At 46.8% G+C, this 20,313-nt stretch overlaps 3 protein-coding genes across 7 annotated transcripts; 1 reads left to right on the top strand and 2 right to left on the bottom strand.

The window, feature by feature from the left end:
* The first annotated feature begins 196 nt into the window (after nt 1-196).
* Nucleotides 197-3,210, top strand: LOC134024580 (enoyl-[acyl-carrier-protein] reductase, mitochondrial). Its single transcript, XM_062467103.1, has 10 exons — nt 197-586; nt 748-845; nt 928-1,059; nt 1,204-1,341; nt 1,566-1,674; nt 1,835-1,934; nt 2,082-2,155; nt 2,492-2,552; nt 2,790-2,862; nt 3,005-3,210. Exons 1-10 carry the CDS (start codon nt 429-431, stop codon nt 3,163-3,165), a joined length of 1,104 nt encoding a protein of 367 aa, XP_062323087.1. The 5' UTR covers nt 197-428; the 3' UTR covers nt 3,166-3,210.
* On the bottom strand, nt 3,204-16,460 carry arhgap18 (Rho GTPase activating protein 18). Of its 5 annotated transcripts, none has more exons than XM_062467101.1 (15): nt 16,296-16,460; nt 10,194-10,534; nt 9,275-9,492; nt 8,652-8,712; nt 8,191-8,324; nt 7,242-7,407; nt 6,937-7,028; nt 6,768-6,845; nt 6,499-6,658; nt 6,228-6,310; nt 5,888-6,094; nt 5,627-5,773; nt 5,191-5,315; nt 4,919-4,974; nt 3,204-4,821 (listed from the first exon to the last, which is right to left on the bottom strand). In XM_062467101.1, exons 1-15 carry the CDS (start codon nt 16,337-16,339, stop codon nt 4,730-4,732), a joined length of 2,004 nt encoding a protein of 667 aa, XP_062323085.1. In that variant the 5' UTR covers nt 16,340-16,460; the 3' UTR covers nt 3,204-4,729. The 5 variants fall into 5 exon arrangements, with proteins under 5 accessions (XP_062323085.1, XP_062323086.1, XP_062323082.1 ...); XM_062467102.1 differs by having other exon boundaries at nt 10,194-10,531; XM_062467098.1 differs by lacking the exon at nt 16,296-16,460 and adding an exon at nt 15,173-15,605.
* Nucleotides 16,461-17,498: 1,038 nt separating this feature from the next.
* On the bottom strand, nt 17,499-19,885 carry tmem244 (transmembrane protein 244). Its single transcript, XM_062467745.1, has 6 exons — nt 19,728-19,885; nt 19,236-19,321; nt 18,656-18,732; nt 18,306-18,431; nt 17,951-17,995; nt 17,499-17,789 (listed from the first exon to the last, which is right to left on the bottom strand). Exons 1-6 carry the CDS (start codon nt 19,818-19,820, stop codon nt 17,692-17,694), a joined length of 525 nt encoding a protein of 174 aa, XP_062323729.1. The 5' UTR covers nt 19,821-19,885; the 3' UTR covers nt 17,499-17,691.
* Between the last annotated feature and the right edge of the window lie 428 nt (nt 19,886-20,313).

Below are 20,313 nucleotides of genomic sequence, written 5' to 3'. Positions count from 1 at the left end.
AAAGAGGATGTGAGTCAGAGGGTGGATGTGGGTGTGTGTGTGTGGGGGGGTCTGTGTGTGTGTGTGTGTGTGTGTGTGTGTGTGTGTGTGTGTGTGTGTGTGTTTGTTTGTGTGTGTGAAACAACTTAAATACAAAAGAGGCACACTGAGAGAAATAATCTCTGATCAAGTTACACCTGTCCTTTCACGACAGTCCCAACCCTGGAGGGGTGAACACCAGCCATGCTTCCGAGCTGTGAGTAGCAGACTAGAGAGGAAGACTATTTAAGGAACAAGTGCTTATCTCCTAACTGAAGAAATCTTAGCATTACTTCAGATTTTGAAGTACGAGAAAGCAAGGAAGAGAGAGAGCGAGAGCGAGAGCTGGCATTAAGCAATCACATCGCAGTGTGTACGTACGTCTCATTTCCAGTCCAACTTTGGTTGTCATGAGGAGGGTTCTGGTCAGATTTACCCAGGGGAGAGAGCTCCTCCTGGGGCAGAGAGGCAGACAAGCCCCAGGTCCTGGCATTGGAGCCTTCCACCTGCACCACACCTGCTCAGCACTGGTCTACAGACACCATGGAGACCTGCTGGATTTGGTCAGGTTAGTGGGGGGCTTTACTAGAAACATACCTCTCCAGTCACTCCTATTAAACATCCTAAACCTCTTTGGTCTTGCCTATTAAACAGGCTATGCCTTTGTGGTTCCCTGCGCGTGATGTTGGGTTGTTCATTAAGGGGTGTCTATCTGGTCTCTGTGTGCAGGATGGAGCAGATGTCTCTTCCAGCCCTGGGGCCTCATAGCATCAGACTGAAGATGCTGGCAGCTCCTATCAACCCTGCAGACATCAACATGCTGCAAGGTAACACACTGACACACCCACACATGCAGGCACACAAACAAACACTATTGAATGTAATTTAATTGGAATGTTTCTCCCCCAGGCACCTACCCCATCAGGCCTCCCCTTCCCTCTGTGGGGGGAAATGAAGGGGTGGGGGAGGTGGTGGAGGTGGGGAGTGATGTCATCAATCTGCGACCAGGAAACTGGGCCATTCCCTGGGATGCCGGGTTTGGTAAAGACCCAAACATTTGTGTGTGTGAGTGTAAAACGATGTGTGTGTGCAGCTGTGTGCGAGAGAGTGAAACTGTGTGTGTGTGTGTGTGTGTGTGTGTGTGTGTGTGTGTGTGTGTGTGTGTGTGTGTGTGTGTGTGTGTAGGTACGTGGAGGACGGAGGTGGTGTGTGAGGAGGAGGATCTCCTCCAGGTGCCCAGACAGCTGTCAGTCCTGGAGGCCGCCACAGTGGCAGTGAACCCCTGCACTGCCTACCGCATGCTGCACGACGTCACCCAGCTCTCTCCAGGCAGGCTCATACTGTACTCCTGCTTCAGGCTGGGATAAACAGGAGTGTTCGATTAAGAGAGTTCTTTCTTTTCCTTAACTTCCCCCCGCCCCTCACTCCTCCCTTCTTCCTCTCCCTCCTACCTCCCCCTCTGTGCTCCCTCCCTCCCCATCCTCCTCTCCTCTCCTCCCTCCCTCCCTCCCTCCCCACCCACCTCTCCTCCCTTCCTCCCCACCCACCCCCAGGCTCCTGTGTGATCCAGAATGGGGCCAACAGTGCTGTGGGTCAAGCAGTGATTCAGATAGCTTCAACTCTGGGGCTGAAGACCATCAACATCATCAGAGACAGGTACACATAATCCTGACCCCAACCCTTACACCCCCTCTAATTGTCATCCTGACCACCAACTGAAAAAAGTAGACCAGAAAAGAACAAAATAGTGTAGAACAGCATAAAACAGACCAGAATGTGGATTGTTTGAATGGAAGCTTCCTGTACCCTCTCTCAGAGCTAATCAGCAGGAGGTGAAGGAGGAGCTTAAGCATATGGGGGCAGACCTGGTTGTCACAGAGGAGGAGCTATATAATGGGCGGGGCCAGGCCCTACAGGTGACGAGACCAACCGACCAATGTCTATGTTCAATTATTAAGATTATGTTCAAAATTATTTTCTTGTAATGGTCTATACTGACAAAAAAGAAAAGAGAAATGGTGCAGTTTCCACTGAAACTGGTTTTGTTTCCATATATATGACAGGGTCTGCCTCGACCAGTCCTGGGGCTGAACTGTGTGGGGGGTCGGAGCGGTGGGCTGGTCCTCGCCCAGCTACGGTCAGTCTGCTGAGGAGTCTTAGCTAGGGCTGTAAAACTGTTTAAAGCTGCAGAGATACAACCCTGCACCACAGTACTACAGTAAGGTGTGGTAGATTTAGCCATCTGAAGACAGTACGTAGTATTTAACCAGAGGAATTATATCCATGTTTTGTTTTAGTCTACCTTTATGACACACATGACGTATGGGGCACTGTTACCTGGGACTTAGGTCACATACTCTCATCTGTATACTGAATAGGTTGTGTATGTGTTGAGCTATATTAGCTGTCACCTCAGTGTATGGACTGTCACAGCAGAATGCTTCCTCAGCTAGTGATGTTTGCATCCCTCCAGAGAGGGCGCTACCATGGTAACATATGGAGGGATGTCCAGGAAACCTCTCCTGGTACCTACTGTGAGTACACCCCTCTGGTCTTCTCCTCCGGTCTCCTATTCTCTCTAGTCTGTTTGTCTGTCTGTTTGTCTGTCTGTTTGTCTGTCTGACCTGACTGTCTGTCTGTGTCTGTGTGTCTGACCTGACTGTCTGTCTGACCAGTCTGTCTGTGTGTCTGACCTGTCTGTCTGCCTGACCAGTCTGTCTGTGTGTCTGACCTGTCTGTCTGCCTGACCAGTCTGCATGTGTGTCCTGCAGGGCTGTCTGATCTTCAACAACCTCAAGCTCCGCGGCTTCTGGATGACACAGTGGAAGAGGGACAACAGACATGGTAACCATAGTGATGACCTCTAGCCTCACTTCACTTCCTGTCACAGTAACTTTTGTCTTTCGCTTCTTTTGTACTGGTTGCCATGAACTTAACACACCACCTAATCAGACCTGATATAATACTGTATATGCGTGTGTTTCAGATATGATGCGTCTTCAAAACATGGTGACAGCAGTGTGTGGTCTACTGCTCAGTGGCAAGCTCCGCCCCCCTCGCTGTGTCCCGGTGCCTTTCAGCCAATACAGACAAGCCCTCCAGGCAACAAGTCACGCCCACTCCAGAAAGCATGTGTTAATGATGTAGACAACATACACACACACTCTAGACTCAACACCACAACAGTCATTTCATGGTTTCTTTATTTACAGGGAGTTTAGTGGTCATTCAGAAGCTGCAGTACAGTCATAAGATTACTGACCCAGCTATGTTCACAGTAGACAGGACAAGAGAGGAGAGGAATAGTTGGTCAAATCAACATGTTACAGAGAGTTCATATATCTTTTGTATCGCTTCTATCTAATTAGTCTTGGTAATAAAGAGATGCTGTGAGCTGTGGTACAGTGGTCTGTCCTTTCCTGATGCTGGCTGAACATGCTACACAAACACACGATTACATATCACTTATTAAACAATTTGATTCCTTCTGTCTCCACCACAATGAATGGTAGAGTGTCAGTGTGTGTGTGTCTGTCAGTGTGTGTACCGATGAGGGCTTGGAACCCTGGACAACAACAACACATCAACATTAGTGTTCTCTAGAGATTACCCAGGGTTCTGCTTTATGTTGACCAACAGGTCGATTTATGAGTCAACATCTGACCTTTAGTCTGGCATTAAAATACTATGTGCTGTAGCCAGATAGCTATGATATGCAAGAGCTTAATCCATTAAACTCCTCAGTATGAATACTGTCCACCTTTGCCACCAGGCTAAAGCTATGTTATGAGATGTGGTTAGCTTACCATGCTAGAACCACATTGGTAAGTGTGTGTGTATGCATGCATAAGGGGACCACACTAGAATGTCAGTGTGTGGGGGTGTTCATGCTGAGACCACACATCAGTGTCAGATTATCAGTGATCACTGATGGAGTAGCTACTGCAGCTGCTCTAACAGCACGGACTGCTGGGAACCAGGTGAGGAAACCATTTGATTGTTTCTATCTGTATCTGCCCTCTGCCCTCTCTCATGGGGGGAGGGGGGGGGGGGGCTTGGGGCATGGAGAAGACCACCCTGTTGTTCTGTGGCTCCACACTACAGCCTTTCAACCCGTTCCACAGATAGTGTGTGTCCCAGGAGAGGACTTCTCTCCCAGATGAACTCAGTACTGTGTCGAGTCATTTGTTTCTGTAGGGGACCCCAATTAGAACTATCTGGAACTCTGGGAGAATTCTAGACTGAGTCGTTCACAATAGATGTTGTTCCATGTGGAAAATAAATTGTATTTGGAAGCCAGAGTGGTTCTATGTGGTATCCTATGGGGAAAATTGTTTTAGGTTCTAAGGTTCTAAGACTGAATGTTTCAATAAAGAGCTCATTCATGTCCATCAGCTGTTTAGTCTGCTTACAGCACTAGCAGGTGCATCATCAATCATGTGACACACCTGACCCCTAACCACAGTTCACGGGCCAGTCACGTTCCTTGTTAGGTCAGAGTTGAGAAGAGGGGGCTAGGTGAGGGGTCATGGAATGGTGGGGGTGGGGTGGGGTGGGGTCAGTCCAATGTCATTGGCTGTAGTTTCCCTTTTCTCTTGTTTGACGACACCCACATTCTTCTGTGTTGCTGTATATCAACAGAAAGCCTATCAGACTGATTGGGCGGTTACTAGGGCAGGCAGGCATCCAATCAGACACAGCAAGGCAGGTCCTATCGCAGAGCAGCCTTGATTACCCATTCGGCACTGGGATTAAGCTCCTGGAGGTCTTTCATGTAGGTCTCCTCATCCAGACAGCGCTCCTCTGAACACACACACAGACAAGACACACACGTTAGCCAGATGGTACTTTGCGGTGTGTTTTTACGTTTGACATTTGTACTGATGATGCTGAAACGTACTGATATTCCCTCCTATCTCATAAAGGCACAGGTCCTCCCTCTTCACAGACACACAGCTGGCATGGGAGGGAAGAAGGAGGAGGGGGGGAAAGAGAGCAAGGATTCTAGTGTTTAATAATGGATAAAACAAACTTGAGGAAAACCTTTTGTGACATTTCAAAATGTTATGACATTTATCAGTCTTTATGTGTTTATGTAAGCATTGGTGTCCATATAAAGGTGTGTATATGTGTGTAGGTGTGCATGTGTGTACCTGTGTGTTTGTGTGTTACCTGTCCTGGCTGAGAAATCGTGTGAGCACGTCAGCTGCTTGCAGCTTCTCAGTCAGCTGTACAGCCATGGACACCTTGGAGAACTGGGGAGCCTGGACACGTATGAAGCCCTGGACACTGTCCTGCTGGACGGACACACACACACAAGTATGTATACAGTACGCACACGCACACACTGATATGCACGCATCTGTGAATTTATACACACCCAACATTGTTATCAAGGGTTTCATAAGCAGATATAATTTCTGCTATTCTACATATATTCAAAACACATGTTTTCATTTTTGTAATTCAAATAATATGTAAATTCTGTTGAGTATTTGTAACTAATCAAACTCCATGCCTGTAGTGCAGCGTATGACCAGAAGATGTCAGGGTGGAGCCATACCCTGTGTCCTTAGGTGAACTAGGAAGCTGAGGAGTGGACTGTTACCTCAGCAGAGCCTCTGTCAGGCTTGTCGCTCTTATCGCGATCGTAGGCCATCCTCCTCAGGATCTTCCTCATGGCGTGGTCCTTGTTTGTCTTCCTCTGGTTCTCTGCATTCTGCTTCCTCACCTGATTCATGATGAAATTGGGGATCTGGGACACAGATGACAGGAAGATAGAAGGACAGAGGGATGAGGGAACGAAGAGATAGGGGGGATGATGAATGGAGGGATGAAGGAAAGGAGAGATAGAGGGTAGGGGCCGTACCGTCCATAGCAGGTTCTGGTAGCGTATTAGCAGACGGACGATGTTGGCGATGCCGGTTGCCATGGAGAACTCCTGCTGCTCACTGATTTTACTGCGGAAGCCTTTGAACATAAAGATGTTGGGCGCCATCACCACGGAGACATTGTTGAGTGTCATCTTGTTCTGATCCTTGTGGTCTATGACTCGCTGGAAGAACTCCATTAGGGTCTAAAGACAGGAATCACACCACATCACTTGATAGCATGACACAATGTGATCAATGATATGAGATGACATGACATAACGTACCATGCATGTTGTGTGTGTGGGGTGGGGGTGTATGTGTGGGTGTGGTACACACCTTGAGAGTGTCTCTGTTGGCCTCTGGCAGTAGTAAGACCAGCAGGTTGAGAGCCTGAAGCTGCTGCTTCTTAGTGGGCAGTTCTATTCACACAAACACAAGTTAATAAAATACAACAGCTTCTATTTAAGTGTCAAGGCTATATACTGAGCACAGTTACAGAAGGCTTAGCACAGCTATGAAGGCTACATACTGAGCACAGCTATGAAGGCTACATACTGAGCACAGCTATGAAGGCTACATACTGAGCACAGCTATGAAGGCTACATACTGAGCACAGCTATGAAGGCGTTGAGGTATTCCACAGTGAGCAGGGGGTGGGGCAGCTCTCTGATGAACAGCTTGAGCACGCTGGCAGCATCGTGCTGCTTCAGGGTCTCCCAGGGAAACACGCCCTCATAGAAGTTAGCCTCCAGATCCTGACATACCGCCTGGAACACATACACACACGTTAAACACGTGTTTCCCCCAGACAGACTCCCTTGACTAATGATCAAAGTATAAACAGATTGACCTTAACTCATCCAGGTATGGACTAACCTTGACTCTAGTGGCTGATCCAGGTATCCTTAGCAGACCCTCAGTGTCCAGACCCTCCTCCTCTATGTGGTTGATTAGCTGGCAACAACAACCACAACCCCAGTCAGACACATAAGGACGGTATGAACAGTAAACAGAGCCGACATGGTAACTGACGGAGTCCTCTCACCCTCTGCAGGATGATGGGGACCCTGGTTCCTGGAGCTCTGCCCTGGTCCTGCTCCAGGAGGGTGACCAGGGGCACGCCAAAAAGACCCCACTCTGGAGATCCAGTAGAAGGACGCGCACACACACACACACACACATGTGCCCACACAGACACATACACATGTAGACACACACAAGTACATACATACATATACACAAAAATAGATATACATATTCACCAACAGACATATACACATCCATAAACACTCAGCTCTGTCTGTGCCTAGAAGCAGTGCTGCTATGCGTCTTCCTTTCCAACGCTCTGACCTTTGACCTTCAATTTGACGGCCTTGTGAGCCTTGAGGTCGATCCCGGCCGTGTCGTACAGCGCCGTCATCTCGATGAGGACCAGGCGGTGGACCTTCTTCATGTCCTGGGGTGAAAGGTCCCCCACCTTGGTCAGCCCAGTCTTGTCCCGAATCACCTTGAAGTTCTGATACACACACACACACACACACAGTAAGAGTGAGGTCAGAGCCAGTGAAATATAATGACCTAATTTTCTGATGATCTTCAGTACCTAATCTGGCCTCTAGGGGGAGGTAGAAGCTGAGAGACTGATGATCAGACTGTAGCTAACATCCACTGCACAGCTAGAGGAGCTCCACTCTCAACACACTGATTGAATAAATCTCAGAGCAGACAGTATCGTTTTATCTCACTACCTTTTTTCGGTGTGGTCCATAGACCTGTCAATAAACTGAGGTTGGGGAACTTTAAGTCACCTAGGTTTTTTTCACCCACTTTAAGTCACCCAAGGTTTGAATCTGTTCACACCTAACAGTCCTTTTTGTAACAAGTCAGAGCCTAGTGAGACCAGTCTGGCCCAATAGCAGGCCAGTGAGCCTTGCAATAGCCAATAGAACCTCCCGTGGTGCACTGGCACTTCCTGTATTCAGCCAGGTGACCTTTGCACTGTCGTTGCAGCAGGTAAGTCTGAGCTGGTGTTAATGTTTACCCGAGGTGTTGTTCAGGGTATAGGCTGCTACACAAAGGTTCACACACAGGTACACACACCTGGTGCACACCTGTTACACACACACATGGCCTACACGCCCGACCCACTTGGACATGGAAATGGTCAAATGTCTGCTCTTAAAACTCATTGTTTTGCCTCCAACTGTACAATTACAGACTCTTCATATGGTTGATTGATTGATTGATTGAGATGTTTATGGATATATTGATAATAATTGGTTTTGGTTTTGGAACTTACAGGAAGTTGGTCATCCGTGTCACATGAGGCCTCTTCTGCAACCTTTGACCCCTCTCTGTAGCTGAGGGCCTGCTCTGAGAAGGACACCTCCAGGTTCAGGTCAGTTTCTGCCTCTACCCTTCCCTGGTCTACTCCTGCACACCCACACACACACACACACACAGGAACATGTACAGAAACACACCACACAATCAGACATTATTAGTATGGCAGAGCTACCAAAACTAGGTGTTAAGGACCAAAGTCTCTCTCAGCAGGCAGTGTAGGATACCATTACTCTGTGTGTGCATGTGTGTGTGTCTGTGTGGAATCTTGAACCTTTGTGACACTAAGTTGTTTCTAGGATCTCAAGCTGCAGACTTTATTCACACACACACACAGTTGAGAGGTGATTCTCAAGGTCCACTGCTGAGAAAGGCATGCTGAGGCCAGTGCTGGGGGAAGGGGGCGGGGACGCATACCAGCAGAAGATGCTTCCTCATTCCTGGTCTCACTTCCTGCTGTGGGCGGGGCCTCTTGCTCCTGGAACAGAGTACAGAGCACATCCACCCCATCAGGCTACACAGTCAAACTCAGAGACGTGGATTAATGGAACATTGACTTAACTGCTGTTAGGCACGTCTGTTAGTCAGTAACAGTTATGTATTACCTCCTTTTACCCTCAGTGCTGACAGATAATGATGGTATTGTTAGCTGGATGGTTAACCAGTGAACAAGCATGTTCTGTACATTTGACCACTTCTGCATTCCAATCCCCCACCCTGCTCTACATTGGCCCATGCTCTCTTACTGCCCCTGAACACAAGGCCCAAGTTAGAGTACACTAACCCAAGCTATCCTAGAGGACAACCACCCTCAGCTCCCACTGAAGACCCCCCATCCCCCTACTGAACTCTGAACACAGGAGAAGAGTGAAGGGAGGGGATGGAGGGGGTTGTCATAAACTGCATATCAGTCTTTGTGCTGTCAGGGTGGATGAAGTAACAAATTGGCCATTTCATTGTATAAGTTCTGAATAAATGAATGAATGAATAAACAAACAAAACCTGCACTGCCCTCCGTAATGACACTGGTGATATCTGACCTTTGACCCCTGTCTGAAGATGTCCCGTACGTCGGGGACGTGGTGTGTCTGCTTCCTCTTGCGTAGCGTCAGCGAGGTGAGCCGGCGCTCCACGGCTGCCACCTGTGTGCGCGTCAGAGTGGACAGCAGCACCAGACTGTCCTCCTTCTCCACCGACGAATCATCAAACAGCATGGCAAGTCCCGCCTCCTCTAGCCACGCCTCTTCCTGCTCCCCTTCTACATGACAGGCAGCGGGGATTTGACCGGGGGGGTGGGGCAGAGGATGAGAGAGAGGGAAGGAAGAGCAAATACGGAAAGGAAACAGGAGAGGGAGAGAGCAGGAGAGGGAGAGAGCAGAAGTGAAAGAGGAAGGTTAAGTTCTGTGTGAAAATCTGCTGTCGTCAGTAGCTGGTCTCTCTCTAACTCTCTTTTCTTTCTCTTTGTCTCTCTCTCTGTGTCTGTCTCTCTCTGTCTAACTCTCTCTTTTACGCTCTCCCTCTCTTTTCTTGCCATGTTTATATGAGCATCCTGTTTAAGACCAACATCAACACAGGATGTTGCAGAAATCCCAGTCCTGTTGAAACAATGTAACCCTAATAAACACCTAGCATTTGCAGGTGTGTGTGTGAGAAGTTGTTTGTGTTTCCTGTCAGTGGAGTCTCCCAGGGTCTGATGTGCGATGCAGATTAATCTCCAGGAAGGCTCACACAGGCAGTGCTTTCCAAAATTCTAGTTTGAGAAACATACTAGCACATTCTAAATCTACTTAAACCTGTCTCAGTTGCTGTATCTGAATACAGCTTATTGGTTCTAATAAGAAGACACTGATGAGGTCAGGATGAACCTGGAGACTGGCTCCAGACCATAATACTATCTACGCTAGATACCCCTCCAGAGAATAATATTATATACAAGCCCTGGTACCCCACCATACTAACCTTCAGGCACCTTCAGCTGCACCTCCTCCTGGGCCTCCCCCTCTCCCCCCTCTGCCCCCTCTGCCCCCTCTGCCCCCTCTCCCCCCCGGCTGGAGCTGATGTGCTCCACCTCCTTCCAGTAGTCATCCATGGCCAGCTCATCCAGGGAGTCCTGTGAGTTGCATCGCTGATAGGGCAGCTTGCAGGAGGGGGTAGAGCCTTGGCCCGATATGTTGGTGGAGTTTGATGCGGGGGAGAGATGGGTGGGTTTGAGGATAGGGCTGGACCCAGGGGCGGGGCTAAGGCCAGGGGTGGGGCCATGTTTGCCTTTGGCCTGTACACTATAGTGACCACTCCTCCTACTTGAACAGAGGGAGAGAGAGCCAGATAGGGGGAAGGGAGGGGGAGAGATGGAGAGAAAGTGATGGAGAGAGAGGGAGTTATGGAAGGAGGGAGAGAGAAACAAAAGGGGAGGGAGAGACGGAGAGAGGGAGATATTATTACACAGAATATTGCTGATTCACGTGAGCAGGTTATCTGGGGACAAACCCTCTATTAATATGGAACATGATACAACTAGATACAGTAGATGTCAACATGACAGAAGGGCTCCAGAGTCAGACACCAACACCATGGTGAATCTCTAGCCTGCTCTCTAATCAAAAGCACAGTCTCTGTAGACTGAAGGTTATGGAACAGGCTGGGCAGTGGCAGAGGGCCATGCTGTTCTCAGACTGTATCACACACATACACACACACACACCCTGTGTTGCCCCTGCTGTTAGACGGAGCAGCTTTATTAAATTACTACAGTAGGAATGCTGTTGCAGAAGGCAGAGGTACATATTTAGATGTGTTCTCTCTCTCTTACCGCCCCCACCCCCCTTTCCCCGGTCTGCAGGGCATCTTTGAAGGCTATAATAACCTCCAACTCAGCTTGACCAGTTCCTCTGCACCCTGCTGTTGACCCATTAATAATACTCCACCATAAGTATAGTATACAGTACCAACACTGACACACTGACTCTGTGGCTGAGGAGAGACTGTGGCTGAGAGACTGTGGGTGAGGAGAGACTGTGGGTGAGGAGAGACTGTGTCTGAGAGACTGTGGGTGAGGAGAGACTGTGGGTGAGGAGAGACTGTGGGTGTGATACAGTACACACACACACACACACACACACACACACACACACACTAGTGACTAGGTATAATACACCAGCTGGTCTGAATGGATCAGCAGCATTCTTTATCGGGGCCATGGAAACAAGTGGAGTCAATCTCACACACCAGCAATAAAGTCAGACTTACAACTACGCATCGCAGTCTACAGTCACCAATCAAGTTAGACTTAACTGGTGTAAAGTCAGCAATAACCAATCAAGTTAGACTTAACAGGTATGTGCATACCGACACTCATAGATAATACAAAGATAATTCATTTCTGTCTTTATGTCTGCCTGCCTGCCTGTCAGTCTACCTGTTGAGCTGCCTGACTGTCTGCCTGCCTGCCTGTCAGTCTACCTGTTGAGCTGCCTGACTGTCTGTCTGCCTGCCTGTCAGTCTACCTGTTGAGCTGCCTGACTGTCTGTCTGCCTGCCTGTCAGTCTACCTGTTGAGCTGCCTGACTGTCTGCCTGCCTGGGCTTGTCTGTCTGTCTTATTTCAGTCTTGTCTGTCTGTCCTTATTCTCTCCAGTGACCATGTGGGGTCAGCTGATTCTGCAGGATTCTGACTCCAGGACCATGCATGGGAGACTCACTATCCAGGCGGAGTTCTGGAACATAGGTCTGGTTACAGTGCTCGCACCGTTCTCCAATGCAGTCCTTATTAGACTGCACTGGAGTCCCTTCTGGAGCACAAGGTTTTGGAACAACGCCCTGAAAAGCCACTTGGTCCATGCCAGATCAACAGGTGATATAGATATATATATGCAGATATATATATATATATGAATAACAGAGAGAGAGAGAGAGAGAGAGAGAGAGAGAGAGAGAGAGAGAGAGAGAGAGAGAGAGAGAGAGAGAGAGAGGCAGAGGGAAAAAAAGAGAAAACGAGAGAGTGCTTGATGCATACAGAATTTTCCTTAATTACAAAAAGTCCATACATATCCATATCCGATTTTATGATGATTGTTTGACAGTGTGTAACTATAACGCCAATAAAGAAGTATGAATTCAAGCCTGTGTGTCTGTGTGTGTACTGTATATTTCTGTTCGCCTGCATCTTCTGTTATGCTGTTATGATATCCATCCATGGACAGGTGTGTTGGTTTATTGTTAATGTGTCTATATAGTCAGGTGAGTTTCCAATATTTTTGTGTGTATGTGTGTGTGTTGTGTGTGAGTGTATGTGTTATGTTCGTTATGTGTGTTGTGTATGCGTGTGCGTGTGCGTGTGTGTGTGTGTGTGTGTGTTGATGTGTCAATGGAAAAAGTGACACAGTGTCTGTGGTTTCACTGTAGTAACTGCTGATTCTGTGCTGCCTGTCAGACTGTTTATCTGCTCCTGTGTACTGGATACAGCCACACACACATATCGACAATTAACCTCCTCCCATGTTCATTTTGTTTTTATATAGTGTTTAACCCTCTAAGACACAGAGAGTGTGTGTTAGAGAAACAAACACAAATCTACTGCATGACACCAAGGCCATGGTCAATAGCAACTGTGGCCCTGAATAGTCATATCTGGTATATCCAAAGCCCTAATCCCAGCAAAGAGCCACAATCCTAGCAAAGAGCCTAGCCCTAGCCTACATCCAAAACAACAAATGAATTCACTGATTTACTCACTCAATAATTACGGTTTCAAAACATTCAATAATCAAGCTAGCAGTCCCCTTGGTTTTGGTGTCAGTGTTCACCTGTTTTATGTGACTTCATATATCTTATCTTATCAAAGAGAAACACTCAAAGGCGTAACCTTGAAACTGAAACTAACGTGTGTGCCTGAGTGTGTGTGTGTGTGTGTGTGTGTGCGTGTGTCTTACTCTTTGTACCTTTGGCTACTCTAACCTATATGTAATCAGTCAGTAGGTTGTGGTCAAGTTGCCCACACAGCTGGCTATTATTGTATGATTATGAATAATCTAGATAATATGTGATGACTGTAAAGGACAGAACACACCATATAATACCTCTGACAGGACATCAGTCAGTTAACCAGCTCACAAGTCAGTTAACCAGCCTGCAAGTCAGTTAGCCAGCCAGCAAGAAGGTTTGCAAAGTCCGCATGGCAGCCTGACAAGTCAGTTAACCAATCAGCCAGGCAACCAGCCAGCCAGTTCATGAACAGTGCATTGTCCTCTGTTCTCCATTAGAGCAGCAGAGCAGGTGTCTGTTGCAGACCAACTGATTCACCAAACTACCAGACACACAAGTTTAAGAACCACTGCCTCTGCCCACTAAACTGGCCCTGGACACTGGTGCCAGACCAGTCTACCCAGGCTGTTAAACTGGCCCTGGACACTGGTCCCAGACCAGTAAGTAAGTAAGTAAAGTTTATTTGTATAGCACCTCTGACAGATAAAAATCACAAAGTGCTTCACAACAAAATGAAATACAACACCACAAATTAAGATACAAAAACATTTTAAATAGAAAACATAACAAACAACCATAAAAACCCCTCGACTAACTAAAAGCCTGCTTGAATAGCAGAGTCTTCAATTGCTTTTTAAAAGATTCGACAGAAGTTGCACACGGTAGAAAGGTAGGCAAGACATTCCACAGCCTAGGAGCCACTGCTCGGAATGATGGATCCCCTCTAGTTTTAAAATGAGTGCAGGGAACCACTAATAGCTTCTGACCTAATGACCTCAGACTACGAGTAGGAGTATGAAGCTGTATCAAGTCAGAGATGTAGGGAGGAACTTGACCATGCAGGGCTCTAAAGGTAAGGACCAGGATTTTAAATTGAATTCTATACTGGACTGGTAACCAGTGAAGTGATGCTAAAACAGGTGTGATGTGTCCTCTTTTGTTAATGTGAGTTATAAGCCTTGCAGGAGAGTTCTGAACAGCCTGAAGACAGTCAAGCTCCTCAGTCTACCCAGCCTGCTAAACTGGCCCTGGACAGTGGTCCCAGACCAGTCTATCCAGCCTGCTAAACTGGCCCTGGACACTGGTCCCAGACCAGTCTATCCAGCCTGCTAAACTGGCCCTGGACACTGGTCCCAGACCAGGCAGGATAAACACATTTGATCTTCCTTCCTCTGTCTGATATTGGCCATGGGCTTAGGCTTGTCCTACAGATACACTCCTGTACTTTATCACCTAACAGGGTTAGGGCCTGTGATGTACATTAAACTAGCCACACCACTGGGGAGCTGAACACCCAGCTGGCACATGGAAATATTGTATGTGTTGTGTGTGTGTGTGTGTGTGTGTGTGTGTGTGTGTGTGTGTGTGTGTGTGTGTGTGTGTGTGTGTGTGTGTGTGTGTGTGTGTGTGTGTGTGTGTGTGTGTGTGCGCACAGGCAAGTGTTCTCAGCTGCAGTCTGCAGATGGCCAGTTGAATGGGAAGAGGAAGCAGCGTCATGTTTCACTAGAGGACAGTGCTCATTGTGTGACCTCACCTCTTTTTGCCTGGCTGTTGGTGAACACAGGCTTGTTTACAAGTTGTTTACACTTCTCTCTAAACATCGAGACACCAAACACTGTATATTTTGTAAGTAATACAGTATGTTCTCTACTTAGGTGCTCAGTCAGTTTATGTAGTCTGGTGAGAGATCTGTCTCGACAGGTTTGCTCTAGTGTATCATTATAAAATAAGAGAGAAATATAACATTCAATTTAACTATTTCATAGAACCGTGAGGTTCTATAGACTTAATCAGTAAAGTCAGTTCAACGCATACGCGTAGTAGGCTTTATGAAGAAGTATCAGCGGCTCTGTGTGACAGCTTGTGTCCGCAAGACATGCAAAACATACGAGACAATCACCAGACCTTTGCCCCTCTCCATTCAAGTGAAACACGGTAACAATTTCTTTCTCCCTCTCACCTTAGAGCAGGAGACTCGCTGTCCTCGACATTGTTTAGTCCCGTTAGAGGCGGTACAACTTCGCTGTTGCTGAAGTACCCGGTCAAGATGACTCCCTTTGAGTCTTGTTGGCGACTCATCTTGCGCGCCGCATTATTGTAGACTCACGCGATCACTTATAACTTTGGATCTGTAGAATATTCAAGTGGAACTCTCTCTCTCTTTCTCTCTGTCCTAGTGATCTCACTCCTTGACAACATGAATAATAACGCCACGGCCCCGCCCGGGGCTGCACCGAGCCGTGTAATTCGGGCGGAGTCACTCCAGTTTGAAGACAGTAGAAAAGGTCGCGCTCCGTTGTCCGGTCAGCCCATCAACAATGTCCAGTCAGCCCAGTAACACTGTTTCCTGTTTTGTATTAATTTATTCATTTTATGGTAGTTTGTATCCTAATATTAGGCTAAACCTAAATGAATTGTTGCAGCAGTTACAAAACTGCTCAAACACAAGGGCCAGAAAGGACAGGTAAAAAAAGATAAACAAATATGAAATTCCCTGTTTGATACACTCGCTTAAAGACTTAAAGTAACATACTGAACCGTGTATTAGCATTGGTCTGTCATCTGTGTGTCGGGGATAATGTGCAAAATTATCGGACCATCTCCAGCTCTGCCTCCAGTGCAGTGATATCTGATCAGACCAGGCCATTACTGTACAACCTCGACCCTGCTGCAGAGAGAAATCTGTACTGCCATCCGCTGGTGGCAGGGAGTAACTGAATGCGTGTGTGAGAGACAACGGACCAGGTACCAAGAACAGTTATTTACATGATCTAGACATGACAGAGACACAAACAGACTCATCTGTGTACACACTGTGTACACAGGTGACTCTATACCAGCCCTGAGTGGTGACTTTATATCACACAGATGCAGTCAGTCTATACAACACTGGTGTTGTGAGTCTGTACCCACCAGAAGAGATTAATCTCAAGATTAACATGGATATAATCACAGAGGAATTCATACATGCATACTAACACACACACATGCATACTCACACACACATACACTCACACACACACACACATATATATTCACACACACATACACTCACACACACAAGGAAAAAAGTAATTCCATACCTTAGATAAAAAAAGTAGACCAGTTTGGAAACCATGGTAACCATGGGGATTCGGTCAAGACCCCTCTAACCCCAGGTGGAAAAAGTCTCCTCCATCCCTCACCTCACACACGCACGTCTTCACACACACACACACACACACACACCCACACACCCACATGCACCAATACACCATTTAGATACTCTGCCTAAGAGAGCAGTTAGAGCTCTCAGTCCCTCCCGCATTCCACCCCTCCCCCCTCACCCTCTCCCCCCCACCAGTCCTTGCCCCACCTCTCCCTAATCTTATTAAATAATTAATGCCCTTCTTTACCCTGCGCTCTTTCCATGCCACAGAGAAAACATACAGTACACGCATTTCCACTACACACACACCTAACTACACAAAATACTCACACAACAGCTTCCCTATGACGCAGAGATGGAGAGATAGAGATATATCGAGATTTGTGGATGTCATTATAATACGTGTGATAGAGTTACTGGCTGAGCAGAAATGCATGCCGTTTCTTACTTGGGAAAATGAAGGATGTATAAACATTATGACCTGTCAGCATTAATGAAGCTGTCTGGTGGAAGGAGATCAGGGTCCAGCCACACCAGGAGACCACCTTCAGTCTTCACTTCCTGCCTGCAACCTCACAGGGTCCTAACGTGTGCGTTTACTGGGTCATGGTGTGTGTGTGTGTGTGTCTGTACAAGGGGCAAGGGTAGGGTTTGTGTATGCATATTATTGGTATTAGTGCCCTCATCCCCCCACCCCCCTTAAAGAGGGTGTTGTACCAAACACTTTAGCCCATAAATTAGACCAATCAGAGCACACAGGGAGTGACGGCCGCTTAGCCTAATCCTAAGGGATTGAACAAAAAAACAGCTGGCCAGGACTAATCACTGTGGCCCCAGCTAAGTGGGTAAAGAATACGTCAGGGCCTGTTATTACAGAAGTTAGTTGCTGGTATGATGCAGCCATATGTTGTCCTGCAAGCCTGGTCAGTCAGTTTGTTTAACAGCTGATCAATATTACAGCTGTGTGAACAGGAGAATGGTGCAGTGCTGTTGCAGTGTTGAACTACACTGCCCCGGGGTTGCAGTAGGCAGGTACAACATTGTCTTGTTATATATATTTTTATATAAACACATAATATATACAAATACACACATTATCAACTGTTTGCAGAAGTGTTTAATTATCTCAAGAGTTGCTTTTCAAACAAACTTTTGGATTAATTATTTACAACCGAGTACCAAAATGTTCTACATGAGAGGGTAAAAAAACAGAATACAAAACAATACTGTACATAATGTTGTTGAGGAAGCAAAACGTTTACAATAGATGAAGCAGGAAGTTGTCATTAGAGGGAGCAGGATGTTGTCATCAGAAGAAAGAAAAGTTGTCATTAGAAGTTCTGGAGGTCTGCTGGGTATACAAAGTTATTCCTGAAGAGTTTGTAGGCCAGGAGTTGACCTCCAAAGATCATCATCACTAGACCAGAACCTGGTGGAGGAGGAGGGGGGTGAGGAGAGAGAAAGGAGAGTGAGACAGGAGACATGAAGAACATCATAGACTGGACTGGAACAGACTACAATAGATATACGATCAAACTATAGACTATTTATTCTTCTACATCTATTCAGTATGATTCCTAACATTCTCACCTAGAGCAATCCACCAGTGCTCTGTTGAAGGGAAGTCGGACATAACTGTTCGGAGAAAGAGAATGAGTGAGTGAATGAATGAATGAATGGATGGATGCAATAGTAAATTAAATTGATGTGCATGTGAAGTGTGGGTGATACAGTCTGGAGCATGCTCAGTCTTGGGTTGATACAAAGCAGCCTGCTTGGTCAGATTGTGTAACTAAACCAGATTACAATCCCATCACCACACAGTCAGGATCGAGACCGACATGCTTTGTTCCGTTAATCCAATAAACTGAGACCTACTGAAATTGATCAACATGTCCTGTGTGTGTGTGTGTGTGTGTGTGTGTGTGTGTCTGTGTGTGCAGACCTGCAACAGTCATAGCGATGTGTAGGAGGGTGACAGTGATGGCGTAGTCCCACACCCATTCTTCCACAATCCAGGCAAACACCAGTCCTCCCAGCACATAGGTCACCTCCATGGAAATCACACTCACTGGACAGAGATACAGTGGGTTAACACATACAATCTCTATCTCACACACACACAAACACACTGAAGCATGATGGTAAATACCAACACATACAATCATCAGCTTTATAGGACAACTGACACCAACAATCCACACACAACACTCCTGTCATTTGACAGTGTTGGCTGTCGTCACTTGAATGGATGAAGAACAAGATATAAGAAGCCATGTTGGATCTTCAACTCACCCAGGTATTTGGGGCTCTGCCATGAGGGCTGTGTGGTGTAGTCGAAGGGAGCCAGCAAACTGTTTACCTCATGGACCCTGTAGGAACAAGAGGTCAAAATGGTTGTGCTGGGCCACCATATGCACACATCTAAACACACGCATCTGTCCTCGGCATCTAGTCACTCCTCGCAAGGTCAGAGGTTAAGGAGGACCCTCTCCTCTGAAACAGAATGCAAAGGAAGCAAGGAGAGGGGAGGCGAGCAGGGATGATGTAAGGAGTTCACGAGAAAGATTTGAAACTCTCTGAGAGTCTTTAACTTTTGGAGAAGACAGGAAGTCATTGTGCACCACAGGAAGCTCTCATATGCCATTTTCTTTGATTGAACCAAACAGGAAGGAGTAGAAGTCAGCTGTTCATTTGCCAAAATTCATCAACAGCACAAAAATGTCCTCCTTGTCTTCCCTCCTGCACTCGCTCTACGCCATAGCTCCACGTTGTGCCCCCGTGTCAGAGAACCACTGGTGCAGACCTGGATATGTGTGGAGCTGTTGCTCAGTGCAGGCTGTGTGTGTGTGCATGTGCGTGTGTATGACATTACCTTAGCAGGCCGATGCAGAGACTGACAGTGACGTAGTAAAGGGAGTAGAAGGTCACCATGCACATCAACAAGTTCTGGAGGACCACCTGTAGGAGGAGATTACACACTGACACTTCCGGTCTCACTCTTCATAATAACTCCTTTATGATCACAATACATCGACTTGTTCACACAGACTAAACAGGATGATCAATCATTTGTTAACTCAATCAATCCTTTATTTATTGATTTAGTAATCAATCATTCCATCAAGCAATCAATCGAGCATCCATTAATCATTCAGTCATGCACTCATTTAACTGAAAAGTAAATGAGTGCTCTCTCTCTCTCTCTCTCTCTCTCTCTCTCTCTCTCTCTCTCTCTCTCTCTCTCTCTCTCTCTCTCTGTCTCTCTCTGTCTCTCTCTCTCTCTCTCTCTCTGTCTCTCTCTCTCTCTCTCTCTCTCTGTCTTTTAAATGGTTTTTCCGCTGTCCCCTTTCAGCCAGCCACCTACCCAGGTGTCGTTGATGTTGGTCTTGAGAGGGAGGGCTCCATGGCGTTTAATCAGAGTGGTCCCACAGCACCTGCAGCAGTAGTCCCACAACATGAAGATCCTCCAGGTCTTCTGCCGGACAGCAACACAGAGGCAGAGCCTCCTAACCTGGCCCAGTGCTGCGCTGCTGCTAAGGAGATTACTGCTAACAAGCCTGATTCAATCCTGCATGGATAAACCCTTTCGGACAGACTAGCCTATAGGCTACTGGCCGGGCTACCTGTACTACATACTATAAATACACAGGCTGCTGATACACACACACACGTACACCTTTCTACACATACATATGCAACACTATAAACACAATAATCTATATACAGTACCAGTCAAATAACGTACACATTTTCCCATTATGGGAAAACACATTTTCCCAAACTTTTGACTGGTACTGTATATACATGCAAACACGTACATACCCATATACACCCATGAATGCACACATGCATACATCTACACATACAATCACACAAGGTTTCTTCCACGTTTCTCTCTGAGTTTTCCTGGGAGTTTTTCCTTCTGTTCATTGAGGGTTTAGGTTAGTTTA

The sequence above is a fragment of the Osmerus eperlanus genome, chromosome 8, assembly GCF_963692335.1.
Source record: "Osmerus eperlanus chromosome 8, fOsmEpe2.1, whole genome shotgun sequence".
Lineage (NCBI taxonomy): Eukaryota > Metazoa > Chordata > Actinopteri > Osmeriformes > Osmeridae > Osmerus > Osmerus eperlanus.
This window is presented reverse-complemented; position numbering and strand designations above follow the sequence as displayed.